Genomic DNA, 23,328 nt, shown 5'->3' with positions numbered 1-23,328 from the left:
TTAATATCCAAAAAGGAACTCTAACCTAACAAATGAATTGGATGACATGAGCAAAAATACACAAGGCATTACATTGTAAGACAATGATTAACTTAGAGAAGATTAGGCTGTGCTCCTATTCATTGAATCCAAAGAATCAAATAGCAGATAGAACTAAAAAAATGATGAGAGCAAACCAAATAAAGGAAATATGCAATATAGAAACTAAAAAGAAATATCTGATTTAAAAGGAATACTAGAAGCATTCAAAATATATTGTCACAAAATCAATAACCAAAATGAAAAAATAGAATTGCAAACCATGCTAAAAATCTTCCTTAAAAGAAATGTTAAGATTAAGTTATTAGAAGAGCAAACAAAACTAATATATAAATAATGACAGAGCTTAAATCTCAAATAATTAAATAAAGCTCCATGTGCAGACAGTATCACCCCAGAGATGTTTAAATTACTAACCAATGAGGCCCTAGTGTTATTATTGAAAGTGTTTAAGTCAGTAAAAGATGGTAAAGAAATCCCTCCCTCCTGGAAGTCACCTTAATATCACCAATTTTGAAACAAGGCAATGGACTTAGTGAATGTTCATCATATAGACCAACATCTTTATTTAATATAGATTGTAAAATATTTATGGCAGTACATGCAGCTAGGATAAAAAATTACTTCCATTACTAATAGAGAGAGATCAAACTGGCTTCATAAAAGATAGAAACACATATGACAATATTAAAAAAAGTCCTCTCCTTAATTATGTAAACATTGCGAAAAATAAAATGAATGTAATTAGTCTGGACATTAATGCCTTCAATTCAGTAAACTGGGATTATCTATGGTTAGTTGTAGAAGAATACTGTTTCTAAAAAAAAAAAAAACATTGTCCTATTAATACAGTCACTATATGAAAAATCATTGGCATATATAAAGCTAGGATCCTGATTATCTAAATCTATTGAAATCACAAAGGGCACATAAGAGGGATGTCCTCTATCTCCATTATTATTTGCCTTAGTCATTGAACCACTAGCAAACAGTATACGAACAAACAAAAATATTGGAGGAATATGACTAGACAACAGTCTAGAAATGAAGATCCAACTATTCGCAAATTATATTTTACTAACTTTAAAGGATAACAATAACACTTTAAAAACCTGTGGGACCTAAGTAATATTTTCAGAAAATTTCAGGACTTAAATTTAATGAAAACAAATATATTACTTATAAATACAAATAAAAAGATTTAAGCAAAGAGCATGTATTCACATTGTAAACACAATCCAATACCTAAGAATTACAATAACAAACTAATAAGATGCAACAACTGAAATAAACTATAAAGAGATTTTAAACCATTTTAAAAATCTTATAAAAAATAAATTATTTTTCAATGGAAAATAGGCTTTATATAATTAAAATGATTATTTTTCCAAAGGTCTTATATTTTATACAAGCATGTTGTCTACCACCTTCCAGATCATATCTAAAACAATTTAATAGACTAATGATAAAATTTCTGTGCCATCTTAATAAGCCTAGAATAGCGATGAACTACCACTTTGATGAATGGGAATTGGGTAGAATAGGTCTGCCATATGTAGAAGCTTACACTATAATCTGCCATAAAAACTATATAATTGTGGTTAAGTACAGGTTATACATCCAAATAGAAGCTGTTACATGAGAACATATGGTTGAAATTGAGCTTTGTATCATCAGATTTACTGAACTGGTATCTAATAATCTTCTCTGGTTACTAAAAGAATATATGACCGTGAATAAACATAACAAATATAAGCTTTACATTTTTCACTTGTACACTAAAAGCTTATAAGAACTTTATAAATAATAATCCAGACATAAAAGCATGACCGTTTTTATTGTACCCAGTTGCATATACACAAAGTAACATCAAAACCTTTTGATATAGAAGCAGTCAAGACTCTTAAGAAAGGACTGATAGATTGGCTTCAGTTGCTGGACTCTGGGAAAGTACTGACAGTAGATCAAGTTAAAAGGAAGTTTAATGTGGATAGTAACCTGTGATTGTTTATACAGGAACGCAGGTAGAATATACTAAAACGTTCCAAAATTTGTAGAACGCATGGCATTAACAGTACATTAACAGTAAAATCTATTACTGGAAATTGGTACTTTTCATCTATCTATAAAATAAACAAAAAAATCTCTCAAAGAAAACTTATGGGATTATTATAGAGCAATTAACAGTCAATTACCAAACGACAGAGCCAAAAATCTAATTCTTCTCACCTCAAAGCAAACATCTCTCTCTCTCTCTCTCTACACTGGAAACTTGCATGGAAGTTCATGCACAGATCTTACATAACACCTGACAAAAGGAGTTCATGTTTAAAAAAGATATTGCTTGTTGGAGATGCAAATTAAAAATAAAAGCAGACTGGCAGCATATGTTCTATGAATGTCAGTTGCTTAAATAATACTGGAATAAAATTATTTTTACAAGCAGTATTTAATGACAAACTCCAGCTTTCTAAATCTCTGATCCTGTTTAGTGCGCCTATACCTATCTTCCAAGAACAAAATATATAATTATATGGACTCTGTTAGCCATTGCAAGAAAGAACATAACAATGAATTGGAAGTCTTGAGTCTTCTCCAGCTTTTAAAGACTATAGAAATATTGTGTTAACAGTATCTTAGCCTGAAATGGGTACCATCAGAGGAAGAACTGAAAGAGCTCTATCAATATATACTACATGGCAAAAAGTAACTGAAATACTGAAGAGTAATGACTAACAAATTATGACCTGAATTAGATATGCAGATAATGATCTTGAATTAATTCTAGACACCCTTGTAAATATTTTTTCTTTTACCATTTGTTAGTTTTACTTGTTCTTAATCTGTATAAATAGTATGTATATATTTCAGTGTTATAAAACTTGTATACATTTTTTTTCCTGTTGTAAAATAAATAAAAAACATTTTTTTGAAGAAAAAAAAAATTATTCTTGCTTCTGTCATGGTATATGGTATTAGGGAGGATACCCTATTTTCTAACCTTGTTGTGTATGCCCTTGCTATTTCCTCTTCCATTTTTATGCTTACTAGTGTGTAGAATTCAGTGGGATATCCACCCTGGCAGGCTGCTTGCCTCCCTCTAATTATTTTATTGCTAGTCTTAACTTCTAATCTTAGTCTATCTAATGAATCCTTTTATCCCTTTGAGATCTTCACTCCTTTACAGTTTATTGTTCTGAGACTTTCAGGTGCATATTTTGTTCGTATATCTCCTGGAAGAAGCTCTCATTTCTTCCTCCCTTTCTTCTTCCCCTTAATTACTTGCCAGTTGTTCTAAGCCTGGTGATACCTTTTTCTTTTTTTGTTGCTAGTCTCCATGCCACAGCCTTTCTTGCTTTCTCTCCTGGCAGCCTCCAGAATTCTTTCCTTTTGGCCATTTTTCTTTCAATATATGTGATTTCTAGGCTTTCTGTATTGTTCTTGATTCAGAGTTCTAGTTTTTTTCTCATTGTTTCTTTCTGTCTTATCCGTCTCCCTTAGTATTTGTCTTGGATCCTGCTCCCACCTTCTTAGGTTGTCCTCTTTGTCCTGAAATTCCCTGCCTTATGTGTTGTCCAGCCTCTTAACACCACTTTCATCCCATCCCACCACTTTGCTTTCATTTTTAGTTTGTTTTCCTGGGTTTCTGTTATGATTTTTTTCACCACATCCCCTAAGTTTTCTCTGCTGGTCCTCTGTTCTTCATTTTGAGACGTCCCATTTCTATTGTCATTGTGGTATCTTCCCCCTTATTGTCCCTGTCTCCATTAATACTGGAGTGTGGTCTGAGATGGATCTGTCTAGTATTTTCATTTGCACTACTATTTTTGCACTGTCTAATCTCACCAGAAACCAGTCTAGCCTCCTTCCCTGATCTATTTGCCTTCTGGTAAAAGTGAATTATTTTTCTTTTGAATCAATTACTTCATTAAGTCCTTTTGTTTGTTTGCACTGTATTCCTCCACTCTCCCAACCCCCACTTCCTCTCCAGGTCTGAATTTATAGTAGTTCCCTCCATTCCATTCCATCTGAACCTGGGTTATTGACTGGTACCAGTCTGCAAAGAATTCTTTGAAGAATTTGTTGCCGTCTTCATTTGGTACATATGTTTCCTAGTTTTCATTTCTCCCCCTCTATTTCCCTCACCACTGACCTCCTTCACTCCTCCTTGCTGTTTACTTTCTTACTGATATCCCTCTTCTGAATAGAATGGCAACCCCCTTTTTGTTCCTCCTCCCTCATGTGACCTGCTACCCCTACTGGGTAGTCTCTTTGTCAGCCTTTCTAGTTCCTGTACCTTTAATTTTGTCTCCTGTAGCATGCAGATTATCAATACATCATTTCTGATACATTTTCTGGTAATTTTGCTTCTGTTGACCGAGTTTGATATTCCTCCTGCATTCTAGGTCATGACTTCTAGCTATGGAACCCATCATTGTGGACCTAATAAGCAAGGATATAGGGAATCTCCAAACTCTGGATCCCACACAGTTTGGTTTTGTGAAGGGTAGATCATGCCTGCTCAACTTGGTTGACTTCTTTGAGTCAGTCACCAGAGCTGTGGACGAAGGCAAAGTGGTTCATACAGCCTACCTTTATCTGGTCAAGGCCTTTGATACCATTCCCCACTCAGGAATCATAGAAAAACTCACTAAGCTAGGCATCAACCCCTATATCACTAGGTGGGTTGCAAACTGGCTCACAGATAGAACCCGTAGTGTGAAAATAGCTGACTCCAAGTGCGACTGCCGACCAGTCACAGGTGGGAGTCCCACAGGTTCTGTCCTGGGTCCTCTCCTGTTTGGTATCTACTCAGAAGTCCAGGCCAACACGAAGGGACTCTAGCTGACAAGGTAAACAGACGATTGCAAGTTGGGAGTCATTAACTCCCCAAGTGATGCTGACATCCTACAAAAAGGCCTCACTGAGACCAACGACTGGTGTCAGAACCATGGCCTTAAGCTCAATGCCAAAAAATGTGTCATCCCCTTTGGGAAAAACCCGGTTCGCATGAATTACCACATTGATGGCAGTCCACTGAACACAGAAGGTGTTATAAGAGATCTGGGAACAGAGGTTGACAGCAACCTCTCTTTTGACCACCACATTGCCACTGTGGTCAGAAGGTCCTTCTATGTGGCACATCTCATTACTAAGGGTTTTGCATCCAGGAAGAAAGAGGTCATTGTCTCCCTCTACTCTTCCCTCATTAGGCCAGTCATTGAGTACAGTGCCCCGTTTGGCATGTACCTCACTAGACACCTGCAGCAACTGGAGAGGCCGCAAAAGTACCTCATAAAGAAGATCCTAGGCCTTAAGCAGTTGTCCAACATGGATAGAAATGCTACATCTAAAGAAATCCCAATCCCTCTGCACCACACGGTCCAGAGACCTCAATTTCATTACCACAATCAACAGAACATGCTGGAGGGGCAGGCTCATAACCCAGAGACTGCCCAAGCTATGGAATAGACTTCCGATACATGTCGAACAGAGCACCTCACTGGCCCTCTTCAAGAGAAATCTTGATGAGTGGATGGGAAATAGAAAATTCACCCCGTGGATCTACTCGACAGAGGCACTGGGAAGTAAGGTCGGGTGGCACGCTGCCAGGGTAAGCCTATGGGCTAGGGTTGTAAAGGCTCCAGGGCCATTAGCCTAGTATACACCTGTGAACCTGTGGTCTTTTGCCTTCCCATCTCGTCCCCTTGGGCTAGAAGGCTACATCCCCGTACTATCAGCCCTTGGGTACAGTAATTAAACTCCATCCATCAGTGTGTTTGTCTGTTTTCCTTCTTCCTCCTACCTGGCCTATTTTGCTGTGTGCTTGTCTTTTTTCCCCCCCCTTTATATTCTTCCTTTTTCTGTGAGTGGACTTATCTACCAGTCTAACTTTTCTTCTGCCATTGCTGTTACTGCTTCTTTAGTACTGTTTCCTTCAATCCTTCTGTACTGCCTCTTTCCCCGTGTTTGTTTATTTGTATCTAAATTCACTTTCTCTTGTCTTTGTTCCTCTTTGTCATTTATTTATATATTTATTTATATTTATTTTCCCTCCTCCTTTTTTCATTTTCTCTTCCCCTTTCTCTCGCATATAGTTTGCAATACTAAAGGTATATCTGTTCTCAGTTTACCATTTTATGATGATGTTTATAGCACAATTTTACATTACTTGCCTTATTACTTTACACTGTTTCGCTAATATTTCTGTTTTGATATGAAAAAAATACATTAATATATATGCACACGAGCGTCATTGTTAATCTCATCACTTGCTTCGATCAGTGCATCAGTACTGTATCCTTATGTTTTAGCTAAGGACTGTGGGCATGTTAGTATACTGTGTTAGTCTTTAGGCTTAGTTTTTACTCTTTATAGGAGTATAGTTCTTGGACTCCTTCCCTTGTATCTTCTATAAACTGCCTTTGGTAATCAGCAACTTACTATCAGAACTGACGTAGTCATATTGCCTGTTTCAGCATGGGCCTTACAACACATTTCTTGTACACTCATGTGCTGTTTGTGACCCCCACTTGTTACTGCCCTGTTATCAAGTACTTTTATAAATTAAGAGGTGTAAGTTTTCCCACTCACACTTATTTCAGTGTGCAGCATGTTGGTTGAACATGTCTGCATTGCCTGGTGTTTCATTCAAGACTTTCAGAGCCATGTTGTTTTTATATCCATTCCTCATCAGTCTGTAGGTCTGCTAACCCCTCCTTTTGACTTTTTTTTTTTCTTATTTTTATTGTACCTTTTAGGCTCTTCTATTGAGTCCATGTTTGCTGTTTGTCTTCTGTGGCTTTGCCTTCCTATTTCCAGTGTTTACAATTGTTGGTTTTCCATTCCTTCCTGCTGACCTCCTCCTTTGTTACCACCCATCCATTGCTCTGATTGGTCAGACCTGCTCTATTGAGTTCATTGGAGTAAATTCTTGGTGAAATTTTGCTTGGGAGGGGAAAAAAGACAAAAGAAAAGAAACATTTGGTTTTTAACTGTTTTTGACTTTTCCTTTGTGTCTGCTTCTCAATCTGCCAATTTAAGGAAGGAATTGCCAAACGTGTTTGGGCTTCCTTTGACTGGTGCTGACGAGGAGGCAAGCATTGTAGATTACTATGCATGTGTGCTGTACCTTTGTTCTTGTGCAGTGGGCTTAAGATGCTTTCTTTGAGCATTGGAATCCTCCTTGCTTGTCTGACCTTCTTTTCATGGGGCTGATTTGTAGTTGCAGTCTTTGTTGAGGTAAATAATTAATGCAGTCTTGCCTTTCTTTCTGGTGTGTTCCATTGGCTGTTTGATATATGGAGCTAACTACTTTACATTTTGTCCTTGTGATTCTGTTGTGTGGCATTAATAAGCCCATTTTGCCCAGTCTGTCCTATTTTTATTGTTTTGTGTTGCAGTTTGTTTATTCAGCTGTTCTTGCCATTCGTACCCGTTATCCTTCTTGTCCTGCTTTTGCCTCTACTTTTTCCCCTTGGTGGATTTTGCCTTCTCTTCTGACTTTTGTGACTCTCCTTTCTTTGCTCCTACTCCTGCTGGCTTTATATTCTGTTACCCTGTTTTCTTTTGACATTGTACTACTTCTGTCCTCGCTTTATGGATCCTTCAGGACATTACTTTCTTGTGTTTTGCCAGTACTACAGCTTCCCTTTGTTGCATTGTTTGTTGTGCTTCCATTGCATGCATCATTCTTTTGGCCATAATCTGGGGTCTGCTGATCATCTTGATTAGCTGTTGCATCTTCCATTTTATCTTTTTTGTTGTAGGAGGATATGACACTTTCTGCTGAAGCATTGGAGGTTTTTCTTTTGTAAGGGGTATTGTTACCTCCCTCTCTTCTGCTCCTGGGTGTTGTGCTTCCTGTAGCCCTCTGTCCATCTCTAAAAGATCCCAGACATTTTCCAGTGTTTTTAGAATGGCTTTATATCCTGCAGTATTTCAGTAACATTGCTGGGAAATGAAGTTTAGAGCGTACTCCCCTTCTTTTCAATTCTTCTCTTATTATGTTGTATTCTTGAATGTGTTGATGCAGTTCTACTGAGTAGTTTGTAGTTATTCTGATGTCCTTGCCATATGGGCCCTTTAACTTCATTGGTCTAGCATTCCTGAGAATCTATTCTTTTGTTGTGTAAGAATGCAACTTGCGTAGCACGTCTTGTCTGGGCTTCAGCCCCTTAGATTCTTCCTGTTCTGTCTGTGGATTCTGTCTGTTTCTAAATTCACTTATTCATATGGTGTTTAACTGTGTTTTTATTAGGTTTTCAAAGAAGTTACTTAGCTCTTCCCCAGTTATTCTTTTGTTTATTCCAGTGATGTTTAGATTTTTCCTTCCTGGATCTGTTTTACTGCATATCCATTTTTGTTCTTTAGTTATGACTCTTCCAAGATTTTTAGCTTGTCCATACATTGTGCAAATTGTTCTGTGGCTTCTGTTTTCTTTCTGCATTCTTTGTGCTGCTCTTGTAGTTTTTTAATTGTTTTTTTGCCGTTGGACCTTTGTTTTTTTTAGGAATGTTGTATCATTAGATACTCTCTCCAGCATCTGTATTAGTTTTCCAGTGACCACCTCTATTTTCTGTCCTTTTTGCTGTTCCATTGTTTTTCCTTATTTTATGGATTGTTTACTACCTTTGTCTTACTGTTTTATCCCCTTTTCTCTTTATTCCTGACTTGTATACCCCTAGGCCAGGCAAGAGCTGAGGTTTAGGCACCCATCTTTTTTAGCTCCTCACAAGAATATTCCAAGCATAGGATGTTTTTTATTCATTGGAAAAGCATGAAGTCAAACATACATCTAGTGAAGTATGCTTTTAACTGTCATTTTAAAGTGTTCATGCTTAGCAACAGAAAAAAAAAAGAAAAAATCATGTGGGTATTTAAACTTTGTCCCTATGTTTGGGCTTTGCCCCCCAATTATATGTGGATGTATCCAAGTTTCTTATTCTAAGAGGCTGAGAGGTTTGTAGAACAAAGACTAGTTGGGAGGGGGCTCTCTGCTCCTGCAGAGTGGGAGTGCATCTGAATGCTTTTCCCCCAGAAGGACTGAGTAATGGCATAAGCCTGAATGCCTTCCTGCCAAAAGGGCTGAGTAGTGGCACAAGCATGTCCTCTTTATATGCTGTATGTCAATCAAACAAGGATGAGCTACACTCTCAGTGGATAGCCATGAATACTCTGGAAGGCAGACCAAAATATCAAACATTTACCTGCAGCAAATACAATGCATAAGGCATGATATTCTAGTGGAGATCTCCTATATGAGCATTTGTTGTTTTGTCTGAGTTGCGTACACAGGTGTATTTCCTCTGTTCAGAAAGCAGGAGCCTTTCAGCCTACCTATGTCCTGCATTCTGCTGAGCCATTATGTGGTCATTGTGATGCATCCCAGCTCTGCAGGGAAGGATTGGCACGAGTCCAGGTCCCTGACTCTATTAGGCTTTTTTTTCTCTCTCGAAATCTCAACTTTTACAGACTGCATGCTAGCCAGCTGCTCGAAAGACCTATTTGGGCAAGTAGCAAAAATTACTTGCATGTTGTGAAGCTTACCAAATTTTCTGAGAGAAAGCCACAGTGCAACAGGCTCTTTGGTTCATAGGAGGTTACTAGGCTAATGGCCCTAGGGCCTTTACAAGCCTGGCCCTGTTTAAAAAAAAAAAAATTGTACCCTAATTGACCATAGTTAAATGGTCGTTAGCAGAATAATTTTGTGATCAACACGGACTACCCCTGTTCATGAGGGATGTAGGTGCCACCTCCAGGTTAAATTTACAGTCACTCATCTAATTTTCAAGGTTGCTTGAGGAACTCTGCTTCATGTGAAGTGGGAGCTTATTCCAGAGGCGCGGCAGTCTCTGGGGAGATGCATCTCTCTTTCCAACATGTTTTGTTAATGTCACAGGCTAGGTTGAGATCCCTGGATTGAGTGACTCTTGTCCCATTTGATTTGCGGATGTGCAGCATTTCCATTAGAGCAGAGTCAGAGACTGCTCTGTTAGCCAGACTCAAGTCGCCTTTCAGCAGCCTGTATGATACAGAGTACAGTGACAGAGCTTTCAGTCTTTTCATGTAAGTCCTGTTTTAGAGGCCCTGGATTCTCTTGGTGGGAAACCTCTGTGGTCTGTCCAGTTGCTGCAGGTGTCTGGCGAGGTGCATACAGAAGGGAGCATTGTACTCGATTAGTGGTCTGATAAGGGTCAAGTGCAGTGGAATTATAACCTCCTTAGTCTTGAATGCGATGCCGTTATTTATGAGATTCGTAATGTAGAAGGCTTTCCTTTCCACTATGGACACATGGTGATCGAAGTCTAGATGTCTGTCAACCTGTGTTCCCAAGTCTCGCACCATTGGGTTTGAGCTTAGAGCGGTGCTATTTGTGTCATAATTAGCAGGGGCTGCTACTTTGCCAAAAGGGATAATGAGGCATTTTTTCGCATTTAGTTTTGGTGCCAAAGTCATGGACTAATCATTTGTATGCGTTAGCCTCTTCTGTAAAGTGTTAACATCATTTGGGGACTCTGATTGCACCCAGTTTATAGTCATCTGCAAGCTTGGTAAGTCACAAGCCATTTACTTTCTTCTGGACTTCAGAGAAATAGATTCCAAACAGTGAGGGGCCCAGCACAGATCCTTGCAGTACCCTAGTGGTAACTGGTCTACTGGTGGGATGGACTCCCCAACTTCGACTGTGTGCATTCGGTTGGTGAGCCACTTGGCTACCACCTAGTGACGTATGGGTTAATCCCCAGCTGGGAGAGTTTCTCAATGATCCCTGAGTGGAGGATTGTGTCAAAAGCCTTGGCTAAATCAAAATAGGAGGTATGTATTACTTTTGCCCTCATCCAGGGCTTTGGTGACATTCTCAAAGAAGTCTACCAGGTTTAATGATCGAGATCTATCCTTGAAACAAAAATGGGCTGGGTCAAGAGTTTGAAGGTTGCCTCCTTGTTGATAAGGTCCAGGATGATAGCTCAAGAATGAATGACACCTCTGTAAAGTTCAGATTATTCTTGTTTCAACCTGTTTGATCATAGAGCCCTGCCCTACATCCTACAGTATGATTAAACTTCTCAGAAGGATATTTGCCAGTTTATATGTGGCTAGTTGAACTCGACCATAAAAAAGGCATTTGTTAAAATGGTTAACTTTTTGTAGCTGGTTAAAGTGTTCTGCATGAACTGAAGGGGTCATAGGCAGGGTTCTACAAGTGGCTACAGTGTGATCATCAACTCTGAGTATTACTTTAGGCTGTCCCAGATTTATATCATGCCAAACCTGATGAAAGACAGTGGGTGTTGCAGGTAAATACAGAGACCCCACCCTGTAGTTGCCAGTAGATCTGAATGTGCGGTAGGTCTTGTATCTTGGAATAGTGAAAGTGCTGTCCTTAACACTGAAACGGGATTTCTGTAATTGCACAAATGCTGATGCCTTCACTGTTGAAGAGGATTGGGTTTTGTTGGTTTGGTCAACATGGAATTTGGTCAACATCTGTTTACTGGACTGCATTTGATCAGTTAAAGACAGTCATTAAGTATGCGAGATCGACAATCCCTGAGTAGGGGAATATTCCTTTTCCCAGGTGTTGTGCAATTTCGGAGTTAGTACATATATATAAGTAGCTGGGAATGGGGGGCACAACCCCCCCCCCCTCACACACCCACACACACATGGGGTGTAGAGAAGCCCCCCCCTGCAAAAAATATGTTTAAAAGTTGCAAATGCCAAGGTTCTTCCTTGGAGCTTGTGTACTAGGAAGTCAAGGTTTGCATTTTTGACTTAAGTGGTTTACCTTCAGGATGTCAGCATGTATTAGTTGACCAAGCAGAAGACCACATATTCAGAGATTTTATACTTGGTATTCTGTTGTGTCAAATTTATCCTAATCCGAATTTACTGTGTTGTGATATCCAGCAGGTGAAATCTGCCTATAAAAGCACTACGGGGAGGTATCAGATGTTTTAGTCAATGTGGAAATCCAGGGAGTGAAATGTGCAGGCCATTACCAGCAAAACAGTGAGGTCTGTTTACCATTTTGTCCAGTACAGACACAGACTGAATCTCCCTAGGATGACATCAGTCTGCTAGCTAATTATTGAAGCCAGTTGTTTTTTATCCTTGAATTTAGGCATCATTTTTGGTCAAAGCAGAATGCTGCTTTAGTTTTTTTCTCATATGTCATGAGTAATACTGAATCACTTATCCCTGTGATGAACATAGTACAACGGTATTAACTTCCTATAGCAGTAGTTTAAATACAGGGGTCACGGTTTCAGTGGAGACTCCCACTCACTGTTCGGTGATATTCCTTGTCGCTTCATGGTTTGTTTTTCCATCTCTCATGGCACCATTCTCAGAAACACTTGTAGGGGATAGTTTCTTCCTCTTACACCCAAAAGAACAGAAGATAGTGCAGGCTGTTCTTTTTCTTCCTGGTGTCCTACTGATTTATTGGGTCTACTTCACCCTGTCGAAGGCCAACAATATCGAAGCTGATATGGTCGGCACCAAAATGTCGAAAGCGAAAGTCATCTCGTGTGTAAACGGAAATCACCATAAGGGGAGATTTCCGTTTACTGCAATGTAGTGCAATCTCTGAGTTGGTATATTTAATTAGTGGGGGTGTGGGAGGTGCAAGGGGACTTTACCCCCCTGCATAGTGTTTGGGTTTTTTTTTTTTTTTTTTTTTTTTTGGTGTGTGTTCTATGTTTGGGGATTTCGACATTTTCATGTCAATTATTATGCTGTTGACAGTTTGAGTTTTTGACAGTGTAATATAAACGCAATTTATTCAGTGTTTTGAGACTATCAGCTCTCCCTGGAGATGTCCAAACCTCTCTAAAACAAGCCAGATGGGTGTACATCTGCCTGCGACTAATTCATTTCTCGTAAGAGTAATACTTCCAAGAGTAAGCCCTGTACTTTGAGTTTTTACTGTTGTAAATGATTGTACAATTGCACTTTGAATGGTTTGCTATTATAATTGCATATCTTTGAGAACATTTCAGTTGGCTGTCATGCGTTTATTTCTTCCACCTATTGTGGTATCTTTCTCCATTTTGTTGCACTTATTAAATATTTGGTAAATTTAAGACTGCATCTCGGACATTTTCTAGACAGTTGGATGGGTTCCAAAGGTGTTAGGAAAGGATGCATATTTGAGAGAATGCCTCTTTTAGAGGTTCAGCCAAGGAGAGTGGCATATCAGCCAAAGAAAACTGCTTTGTAGGCACTAACTGATGACCTTTGTATAATGAGAGAGAAGCAGCTCCAAGAAAAAGAATCTTGTGTGATCATCTTTAAAATTTGGATTACAGTGTATGTCAGTCTAACTTGTAATGTGTTATCATACCCAAGAAAGAAAATGCAGATGTTAAGTATATGTACAGTGTGTTGGTATTTGGAGGTTGGATGTACTATATTAAGTTACTGTTTTTTGTTTTCAGATGAACAGAATTTTATTCTCCGAGATGCAGAAGCTGAGGTGTTGTTCTCTTTCAGTTTAGAGGAATCTCTAAAGCGAGCTCATACTACACCACTTTTTAAGGTAATGTTATTTATTTATTTATTAATACGTGCACATTCAATGTTGCATGCTTCATTTATGGACATGAAAACCAAAAAATGCCCATTGTGGAAAAGGTGAATAAAAACAAACCACAAATAAAATCACCAACAGACGATGCCACTTAATCAGTTAATTACACCATCAAAAATTTAAAGGAATAGCGCACTTACATAACCTGCCACAACCAATTTAAATTATTCCTTTAAATTTTTGATGGTATAATTGATTAAGTTGTGTTTTTCATTGGTGGAATGAGTTAATGGTTACTATTTTATTCTGACGAAGTCCTGTGTCGAGCAAAAGTGCTTAATAAATTACAGTTTTTCTATTTTTCAAGTGACGTCATCTGTTTGTGATTCATTTATAGACATGTTGATGGCTTTACTGTAGCTTCGGAAGGAGAAGTTGCATCTTATTTAAAATATGCTGGTACAGTGCAGAAAATTCAAATTTTACAACGGTTAAAAAAATAAATAAATAAAGTGCCATGCAGTGACATTCTGATCCATGACTTTAACAAACATATCTGGAGCATAAAGTCTTATATTGGAGGATCTCTTTGATAGGTCATACAGCTGGTTTTATCTTTAACAGACTGCGTTTGACATATTTGTTTCCAGAAATCCTGTGCTCAGAAGGAGATGCTTTTCTTGGTTGAGTCATACAGTGGTGTCACAAGTCCACTATTTATACACTTCGTCCTCTGCATATGATGGTTCTTTCTTAATGCTTGCAACGTTCAGGTCTCAGACCTTGCTAGCACTGAAAAAGTTTTTCACAAGCTATTTTTTTTTAATGTGGCTGTATTTCTGACTAAAAGATTTCTCTCGGTATCATTGGGAAGGGTCCCTCTTCATTCCTAACATGTGGATTAGAGATTTGCCTGAGATCTTCCTTAGAGAATTGGCAGGAGCTTATCTGCTAGTCTGCAGTATCTCTGGTTTTTCAGTAGCTGGGTTTATTTATCCTCACCTAGTGGACTTGCTTTCCCATTCCTGGACTGTCTTTTGCTGAATTCCCGAGGCCCAGGGGAAATGCACCCCTAGCTCCCACCTTTGGAACGTGTGGGGTGATTATCACCTTTCCCCACTTGAATGATTCAGATCCAAGTCCATCTAGTTAGATTGCGGGAAGTGGTCCTTCGAGTTAAGTAGTTGCGGATAAAGAGCTACTTAGGACTGACTCTTCGTCTTCAAGGACCTCCTCTTCAGCATGTGATTGGCATTAATGGAGAAGGAATCCCTGTTTGAATCCACTAGAGGGTCTGTGGTCCAGGCACTGGACATTTAGTAGCTTGCTCAGCTCTTGCAAAAATCTGGGTATGGCAGGTATAGAATTTCACCTTTTGGTATTTTGTAAGAATGCCAGAGCATGGACCGTTGGAAGCTTTTCCTCCTCACCTGTGATTTCTGTGTTTTCTGTTTGGTCCATCTGCTCACAAGTGGTGAACTTGGCAAGCTGTGGCAAAATTGGCTTCCAGATCTTGGGGCTCAGGGCTCTTTCCTAAACTAACTGTCATTGCTGGGTTCCATGATCATATTTCAGCAGGAGCAGTCTTTGTTAGTATTATGACCAAAGCCTAGGGGCATCATCACGCTGCTGCTGCATTCCTCAGAAGGGGCTAGTATCTTGCATCATCATTTAGAGACCTTGTCATGTTGAGGCTGATTTGTGAGTGATCTTTTGTGGGTATTCAGCTGTCCTTGAGCCTACATCCTGTTTCTTCTCATCTAGCAGGCCAGTGGCCCCAGGGGAGTACAGCAGGGAAAAAGACTAACAACTTTTTTGATGGGCACTGCAACATTAAAGCATAACATTTTTTTTTTTTTTTTTGCCCAGGTTGTCTGTTTGCATCCCAGTCAGAAATTTCATCAGTGGTACCTCGGTCTCTAGTTCTTTAAACTACTGCTGGTCTTGTGTCTGCTTTCTTTCAAACAATGGTTAGTGTACTAGGCCCCTTTATAAAGTCATTGCTACGAGATTTCTTCAGTTGTTCTTAACTGCTTCAAGTATTTCAGTTCCAAATTTGATGTTGGGGTAATTTCATCTCTGTTGTGCCTTGCTTGATGGTTATTGCTTTCTTGATTTTGCAATGGCTTTAACTCGTTTTTTTTTTTTTTCTTTTCCCTTAAACTATTTTGTTTGTTATCAGATTCAGCTCAGAGTGGGCAAACTCTTCTTGTAGCCTCATTCCCATTAGAAAAGGTTTAAAGTTAATACGTAAATACAGTAAAACGTGATCTTGTATGATCCAGTCTAATTCAAGAGATAGGATTAGCTGGCACTATTCAGTTCTGCACATTTGAGACTTTCATAGCCCTTGGTCACTGTTTGCAGACCTCACTTAATGACAGTCTGTGGATTTTCTCGCAGGGGCCTTTTACTACATGTAAGAGGGAGAAGTGAGACGACGTCATAATAAGTGGCATGGCATCTCACTTTGTAGTGGAGTTTTTCATTCTCTTTAGGTTAGTTATTATGCTAATAAAGTTAAAGAAGTAATGAAACGATTATGCCAAAATAGTTCTGAGGGAGTTAAAGTTTAAGTGTTTTTATAAGATTTTTAACATAAAAAGTAGAGGAAATAGTGTTACTAAAGCAGCTGCAGTTATTTTTGCCTGCGGGTGCTGAAAAATAACATCATCTGTAGTAACAGGATCATTTAACTGCTTTTTGTTACAGTTTGGCATGTTCATTCATGATGTATTTAATTTTTCTGATTTTTCTGTACATTGCTTAAATTAAAATACTCTATGTACATATGGGCAGCACAGTAGCTTAGTGGTTAAGGTCTTTGCCTCAGGCTACTAGGGTCTAGAGTTCAGTCTTGATCGCTAGTCACTGTCTTTCTGTTGTATGCATGTTTTCCATATGTTTGTGTGGATTTTCTTCCACATCCTAAAAGCATATTGATTGATTAAATTACTATACAAGCTGTATTTACCCTTGCCATTGTGCTCTGGTCTTAGCTGAAAAAAATATATATATATATATGTGTGTGTGTGTGTGTGTGTGTGTGTGTGTGTGTGTGTGTAGATATTATATGTGTACATACCACACCTATGTGTGTGTAGATATATCTGTATGCACACACACACATTTATATTTATTTAATGTAATAATTTGGTAATGGGTTCATCTAAGAAGACTGATTTCAACCACAGTCTGGGAAAAAAGCTTCAAGGTTAGTGATAAAAAATGATGTGTACTTAAAACAGTTGCATAGACCAGCATGCCTGGTAGTGTAACATGAATCCAGTCATTGTCTTACTAATGTCAAAAGCTGTTTATAGTAATAGGTAATTCTATGATGAGGAATATATAAAATACAGCAAGCAGTTCATCCATGTCATAGACAGAATGGCTTATGTTGTGTTCAGCATTACAGATTGCGTAGTCACTGTTCAGGGGGTATTACATTATACTACTGATTTGTTAGCAGAGAGTAGTATGTAGTGAAGAACGTATGAGGCTTACCATTGTCTGCTTTTGCAGTGTTTACATCAGAACTTTAGGTCAATCATTTGTGTTCTTTGCATTCAGAAAGGAGAGAAAACTAATTTCCAAGCAAACAGTCTATAAATGACTGTCCCTTTACATTATGTTTGGTTAGGCTCATCATAGATAAATGCTGAAAGGGATTGTGAACCCACAACGCTAGGGCTAATTCTGCCACTGTGGTCCTTCTTAGGAAGGGAGTAAGTGCACAGTGTATTCATGAGGCTATTGTCTAGTCTTCAGACCACATTTTCTCCACAAACACTACAGACAAAAGATTGCCTTAAGTTCAATAGTTGGATTTGCTTTTGCCATTTGGTGGAGCTTGCCAACCTGCCTATCTCCCTCACCTTAGGAAGGACAACTGCAACAGTGGTCTACACAGAGATTATAGAAATCTGGACAAAACCATAAATAAAAGTGGGACAGAGGTCCCAAAAATAAGGACAATTTTAAAATATTGCTCTTAACAAACTTAGAAAGTTGAGAGAATAACAGGTTTTGAATTGGCATGAATTTTCTGAAGGGTAGGAAGTCTGAAGCTCATTATTTTCTAACTTCAGTCTTAAAGTGATTTGCCAAAGAACCACAATTTTATGAAAATGGACCACAAATATGAGACAAAAAAAGTCTGGACATTCTACAAAAATCTGTACAGTTCAGAGGTATATATTTGTGTTTAAGAACTTTAACATCATAGTAAATGAAGGAGTGGATCACTATTGCAGTACTGGTTCTCTTCCATCACTCCTCCATACTGTCATGTGGTCATCCTGGGCTGGTGAATCCTATCTCATTGCAGCTACCTGCTTCTGCTTCACTTCTCTATGGCTCTTGGGTCTGGATAGATTTGTATAACTGTTTTTCTAAATCCGAGGTTCGTAGAAAGTTCACATGCTATGCATAGCTAAGACCCATAGGACCTTACTTAGGAACAGGTAGGGTGGATATCGTACTGTTCTCCTGGGCAAGGCAGCTTTAAAATGGAAAGGAAACTGTCAACTGTATACAGGAAATGTCTTGATGACCCTAAGGTGTGGTTGTTCACCTGGACTGGAGGGGAAAGTGTGGAATTCTGATAGTCAGGCTAGACATCGGGCCTTCTGCAGATAAATTTCCAATAGTAACGATTACTGCAGCAGTTATCTACTCAAATATCAATTATTCTGGCAAGTTTTTTACACAACTGTAGTTATACTTTTTTCACCCCCTTTGCCAGAATGTCTGTCAAATATGTGTGTGTAGGTAGTATATATTATATGTGTAAAATGTGTGTGTCAAAGGACAGTGCTTTTTTCATCTCATAATATATTTTCCTCCGTACTAAATTCACACACTTGCCATTTTTAGTCTCCATTGTGGTATTTATGTACTGTCTGGCCTTTTCAATACACATATTTTGGGCTGTATGAATATTTTCATTCCCTGTTCTAGGATTTGTCTTACTGGAATTTGAATAGTACATTCCCAGCTTTTGGCCAAGGGAAAGCCCACATAGCATGATGTTAATGGAACTGCCTTCTTCCCTTCCCACATGATTCAGAAAACAAATCTTTGGTATATCTAATTATTTGTAGGTTGCAGAAGCATTTTTCTGAAACACCACCTAGATGACTCCATTACAAAGAGAGCAAGGACAGTTGCACAAGCCAGAATGACAGGAAACTTGACACTGCTGTTTGACAGAGGGACTGAATAAGAGTCAGGTCCCTGTGCCTAACGTTTTTTTTAGGTTACATAAATGCAGTTTGTTTTGCAAAAAAGGGGCATTTTGTTTTATATACAGACATTGTCTCTGTATGTTTTAAAAGTAAGCAGTAGTTTAAAATTTTCCCAGTCTGAGTGAATGGGCAAAATACTGTATAAACTTTCTTCTAGGGTCACAGGAGCAGAATTACATCATTATGCTTAACCCATTAAACCATTTTGGCATAAAACAAGTAAAATAAATAACATCAGTTACTAACATTGTTGCAGGGGTATTAGTATTGAAGATCAAGATAAGATGAAGTTTAGCTTGTTTCTGACAATAAATAGTAACAGTGCTAGTCCTGTTTATATACACTTTTCCATAGCTGTGTGTGTTTATGCATGTGCATTGTATGTAGCATTCAGATTAAAATAAATATTCCTGTTATTTTTGATATAATGTGTTAATTTATTTTACAGAACAAATGCTTTTACATTACTCCGGGAATTTGCCCCAGTCTTTCTACATTGAGAGCCATTGTAGAGTGCGCTGGAGGAAGGGTTCTACCGAAACAGCCTGCTGTTCGTAAGATTATGGAGCATAAGCAGAATAAGGTAAGTGTAAGGTTACTCAGGTTCTTCTGTAAAGGTGTTGAGTTTATTTTTGTTTTGTGGTACAGTGCTGAATTTTCCCTCTCTCTCTCAAGCACATTATATATTATTTGAAAAAGCTGGTAATTTGAATATAATGGATTCAGTACATGGTATGTTCACTGGTGGTTCTTCTGCATGTAGCTTATTTATTAACTATCTTCAAATTAATTACTTTCCAAATTTTTTCTCCCTGATAATTGTTTCTTAAACCTTTCCATCTAGAAGTACTCTTCCATTAATGCTTTTCTTCATCTATTTCAAACCAGGAATATACCTACCCAGTAGACAATGCTTTTTGATAATTTTGTCAGAGGCATGCTTAGGAACGGGAGAGGCATGACTTGGCCCACTTATAGGTTCATAAGTAATTTCTAGGCTAGCTCCTATTGTGGCCCGTTTTAAGCCTAGCCCATTTCCCTTTTTGTGCTCATTTGGTTAGAGTTTGACCTTACCCATCTCATGTTCGGTAATTCTATATTACTCCTAATGAGATTAATTGGGATCATATCATAGATAATTTGAGGGGAACCATCCAATGCATAAAGAATTTAAGAGCTGTCCATGTCCATTAGTAGTACAGGGGGCAGTCCAGGGTAAATTTTCTGTTTCCCGTCCATAGGTCCAAGTTGTGCTTGAATGGGAATGAGCTTTGTTTTGCATATATAAGGGAGTCTATTCCATAGCAGCGTTATCCTCTGCAAGATGTGCTTGTCCCTTCAAACCATTCTGTTGATGTTGCTGAAGGGTTTAGATCTCTAGACCAAGTATTTCTCATGGCATTTGACTTGCTGATGTTTAGTAAGTCCATCAGTATTGAGTTGTAGGATGCCTTGTATGCCATCCACAGGTCACCTCTTAGCAGTCTATAAGTTACAGAATTTAGTGACAGGACTTTGAGATAGCCCATGTAGGACATATTGTTTAGGCCTTGTATTCTTTTAGTAAGGTGTCTGTGGATGTTCCAATTGTCACGTGTGTGGATACATATATACCAGTGGGGGGGGGTTATGTTCAATGATTGGCCTAATGAGAGCTGAGTAACAGGGAACAATGACATCCCTAGGTCTAGACACCGTCCCTTTGTTTATAAGCTGTGCAATATAGAGTGACTTTCTTACAACATAAGTTCCCAAATCTAGAACAGCTGGGTCAATTTGTATGGGTGTTTTGGCAGTGTGGTAGTTCCCCAGGGTAGATAACTTCCCAAAGGATGCATTAATGCATTTTATGGCATTTAGTTTCAGTCCATGATTTTGACACCAATTACTTATTTGAGACAAACCTTTTCTGTAGGATTGCTAAATCATCTAGGAAGCCAGTGACTGCTTGTAGCTTACAGCCATCTGCAAACTTAGGCAGAGCCCTTTGGTATTGGCCTTTACTTCAGAGACGTAGATAACAGGAGACATTCCAGCACAGAGCCCTGGAGGACTCCACTGGTGTCTGATCTCATTGTGGAGGAAACTTCCTCTGTTTTCATTTCCTATGTCCTATTGGTGAGTCAGAAAGGGATTTATTCCTAGTTTTTTTTTTTTTAAGCTTTTCTACTATGCCTGAGTGGGGGGGATTGTGTTAAAACCTTTGGCCATGTCGAGGTATGCAGTGTGTACTGTTTTGCCTTCATCTAGTGTCTTGGTGACCTTTTCAAAAAAGGCCAGGTTGAGTAAGCATGACCTCCTTTTAACAAATCCAGACTGAGTCATGTCCAGTGTTTGGAGGTTCATTGTGCAAGTCTTTCCATGGCTTTGCATATGAGGCTGGGTAGGCCATTATCTAGTCAGAAAAGCATATAAAGTAATACCGATTACAATGTTAAGGAAAAAATAGTTTTTACATCTTTTAAGTGAGCAGTATTTGCCTTTAAATTTGCATGTACAGCTTTGTGGAAAAATAATAGTTCAGAATGGCTTTCCTCCCATGCAGTGCATTAAACAGAGTTTCTCATTTTCCCACAAAATGTCCAGGCTTTAGAGTTAGTTGCTTTTATCACTTTCAGACACAAGCAGCAAAAGAACTACAGGTAGGGAAGAGTCTCAACAGCTTCCCACACAGGCAAACTCCATAGGTACAACAACCTTCATCTAACTAGTCAAGTGGATTTGCTGTCTTGCAAGGGAAAAAGGCATCTTCCATATACCGAGTCTTCTAAGCTCAGGCTTAAAATGTAGTTTGTTTTACCTTCACATGAGTCATAAAAGAGCAAGAGCCTTCATGAGGAGGAATGAGGAATTCCTTTAACATACTTAAAATGACTGCATGGTGTTATGTAGAAAAACTGATGGAGAACTCTTAGTATTGAAAAATCAGATCAGTTTGAGAACCGCAAAGTCTATGTCATCATTTGGCAACGTTAGTAATACTACCTTGGTGGGGGTGGGTTTCTGTGATGCAGCAGGAATTTTAACACATTTTTTTTGAGTCTGTTGTCTGCAAGTTGTAACAAAAGAAAAAAATATACTCTAGAGTAATTAAAACAAAAAAAAAAACTTTCAGAAATGCAAGAAACTATTTATGTACTTAGTATTGATCAGTGTTGCGGTATAAATCCTGACGTGTGAGTTAATCTTGGGTGGATTTCCACAGCCTGACTCACAGAACTCTGCAGACACATGGATGCATCTCGATTCCTGCCCACATTAGGGTGAAGTGTTGTCTTAGATAAAAGAGGCTGACAGCACACTTCACCTTTATTTCATTTTTGCTGTGGACATATGCACATCATGACAAGAAAGTTCATAGTTGCTTGAAATGACTGTGCCCTCAGAGCTCCCTTTACTTTGAATAGATAAGTAACGGATTTAGAAAATGTATTCAGCCTGTTGAGTTACATTTGTTAGTGAAATTCCTAGAAAGCATGTTTCGTGAGGTATGCCCTATTGTGGCATGAAATGCCTTTGTGACTGCAAGCATCAAATTTGTTATAAAGATAAAATATTGTAAGTGCCTTTTTTGTTTAGGAGAGTATCATCATTTGGTTGTCATATTTGTACAGGGTTTCTTTAGACTGCTGAGCAAGTATGGCAAATGCTGAAAACATTGGAAGCTATTATGCAGTTGTCTGAGCATTCATTGTCATCTTCCATTATGTAGTCCTGAGGATGCCTCAGCCAGTGAGATGGTCTCACAGTCTCGGTTCTGCCCATTTGTTTGCCCCCATGGTGATGTGTAAACAGGCATCATTGCGCATATCATATCCTTTTCAGCCAAATGCTGTGTGACTAGCACTTTTGAAGCTGTCTTGCTACTGATATTGGACCATTGTCTAGAGTCTTAAAAGGAATAATATATATGCCTCGCGTGCCCCTCACGCCTAGATTTGCCATATCCTAGGTAACATAGACCAGAAGAGCATGGCAGCAAGATATGCCTAAGACAACAAGCTCTCTACCCTTTGCAGGTTGCATTCCCCACAACCACATACACACTGGAATGTCGTACTCCATCCACATTAGCATACTTCCAGGACATAATATCTCAGTCAAATTCAACTTTACAGGACACTGAGATTGCTTTTTGTTTAGTGGCAGGTGGCCATACAAAGGTATTTTCTGACTGTGCTATATCAAAAGCATTGACAAAAAGAACTTTTCCTGCCAGAAGTTCAGATTCTTCCCTAAGGGTGGAAAAAGACCATTTAGATTCTTCAATTGTCCTTCCCTTTGATGTCCAACTGAGATGAGGAGGAAGCCATTTCATGAGAGTCACCATTGCTGGATTTCTTGTACAATGAAATGTACTTTGTGAGAGAATATTTCAAATGAGAGCTCAAGAAATGTTGGCTATGAGAAGATATGTCAACCTTTTGGTCTTAAATGAACTTAAAACATGGCAGATTCTCAGGTCTCTGAGACATTCAAAATTGCTTTTCTGATGGCTTCATT

The 23,328-nt window shown here is 38.6% G+C and overlaps 1 protein-coding gene across 1 annotated transcript in view; it reads left to right on the top strand.

The window, feature by feature from the left end:
- The window catches only part of PAXIP1 (PAX interacting protein 1), a gene marked incomplete in the record, with an annotated part of 1,449,657 nt that overhangs the window by 1,285,217 nt on the left and 141,112 nt on the right, over positions 1-23,328 (top strand). Inside the window, 2 exon segments of the mRNA XM_044066884.1 lie at positions 13,485-13,585; positions 19,274-19,408. Coding sequence (XP_043922819.1) covers positions 13,485-13,585; positions 19,274-19,408 — 236 coding nt within the window.

Source organism: Protopterus annectens, chromosome 3.part1 (assembly GCF_019279795.1).
Source record: "Protopterus annectens isolate FY-2018-M chromosome 3.part1, PAN1.0, whole genome shotgun sequence".
Classification (NCBI taxonomy): Eukaryota; Metazoa; Chordata; order Ceratodontiformes; family Protopteridae; genus Protopterus; species Protopterus annectens.
The sequence above is the reverse complement of the archived record's forward strand: the minus strand, read 5'-3'. Positions and strand labels throughout refer to the sequence as shown.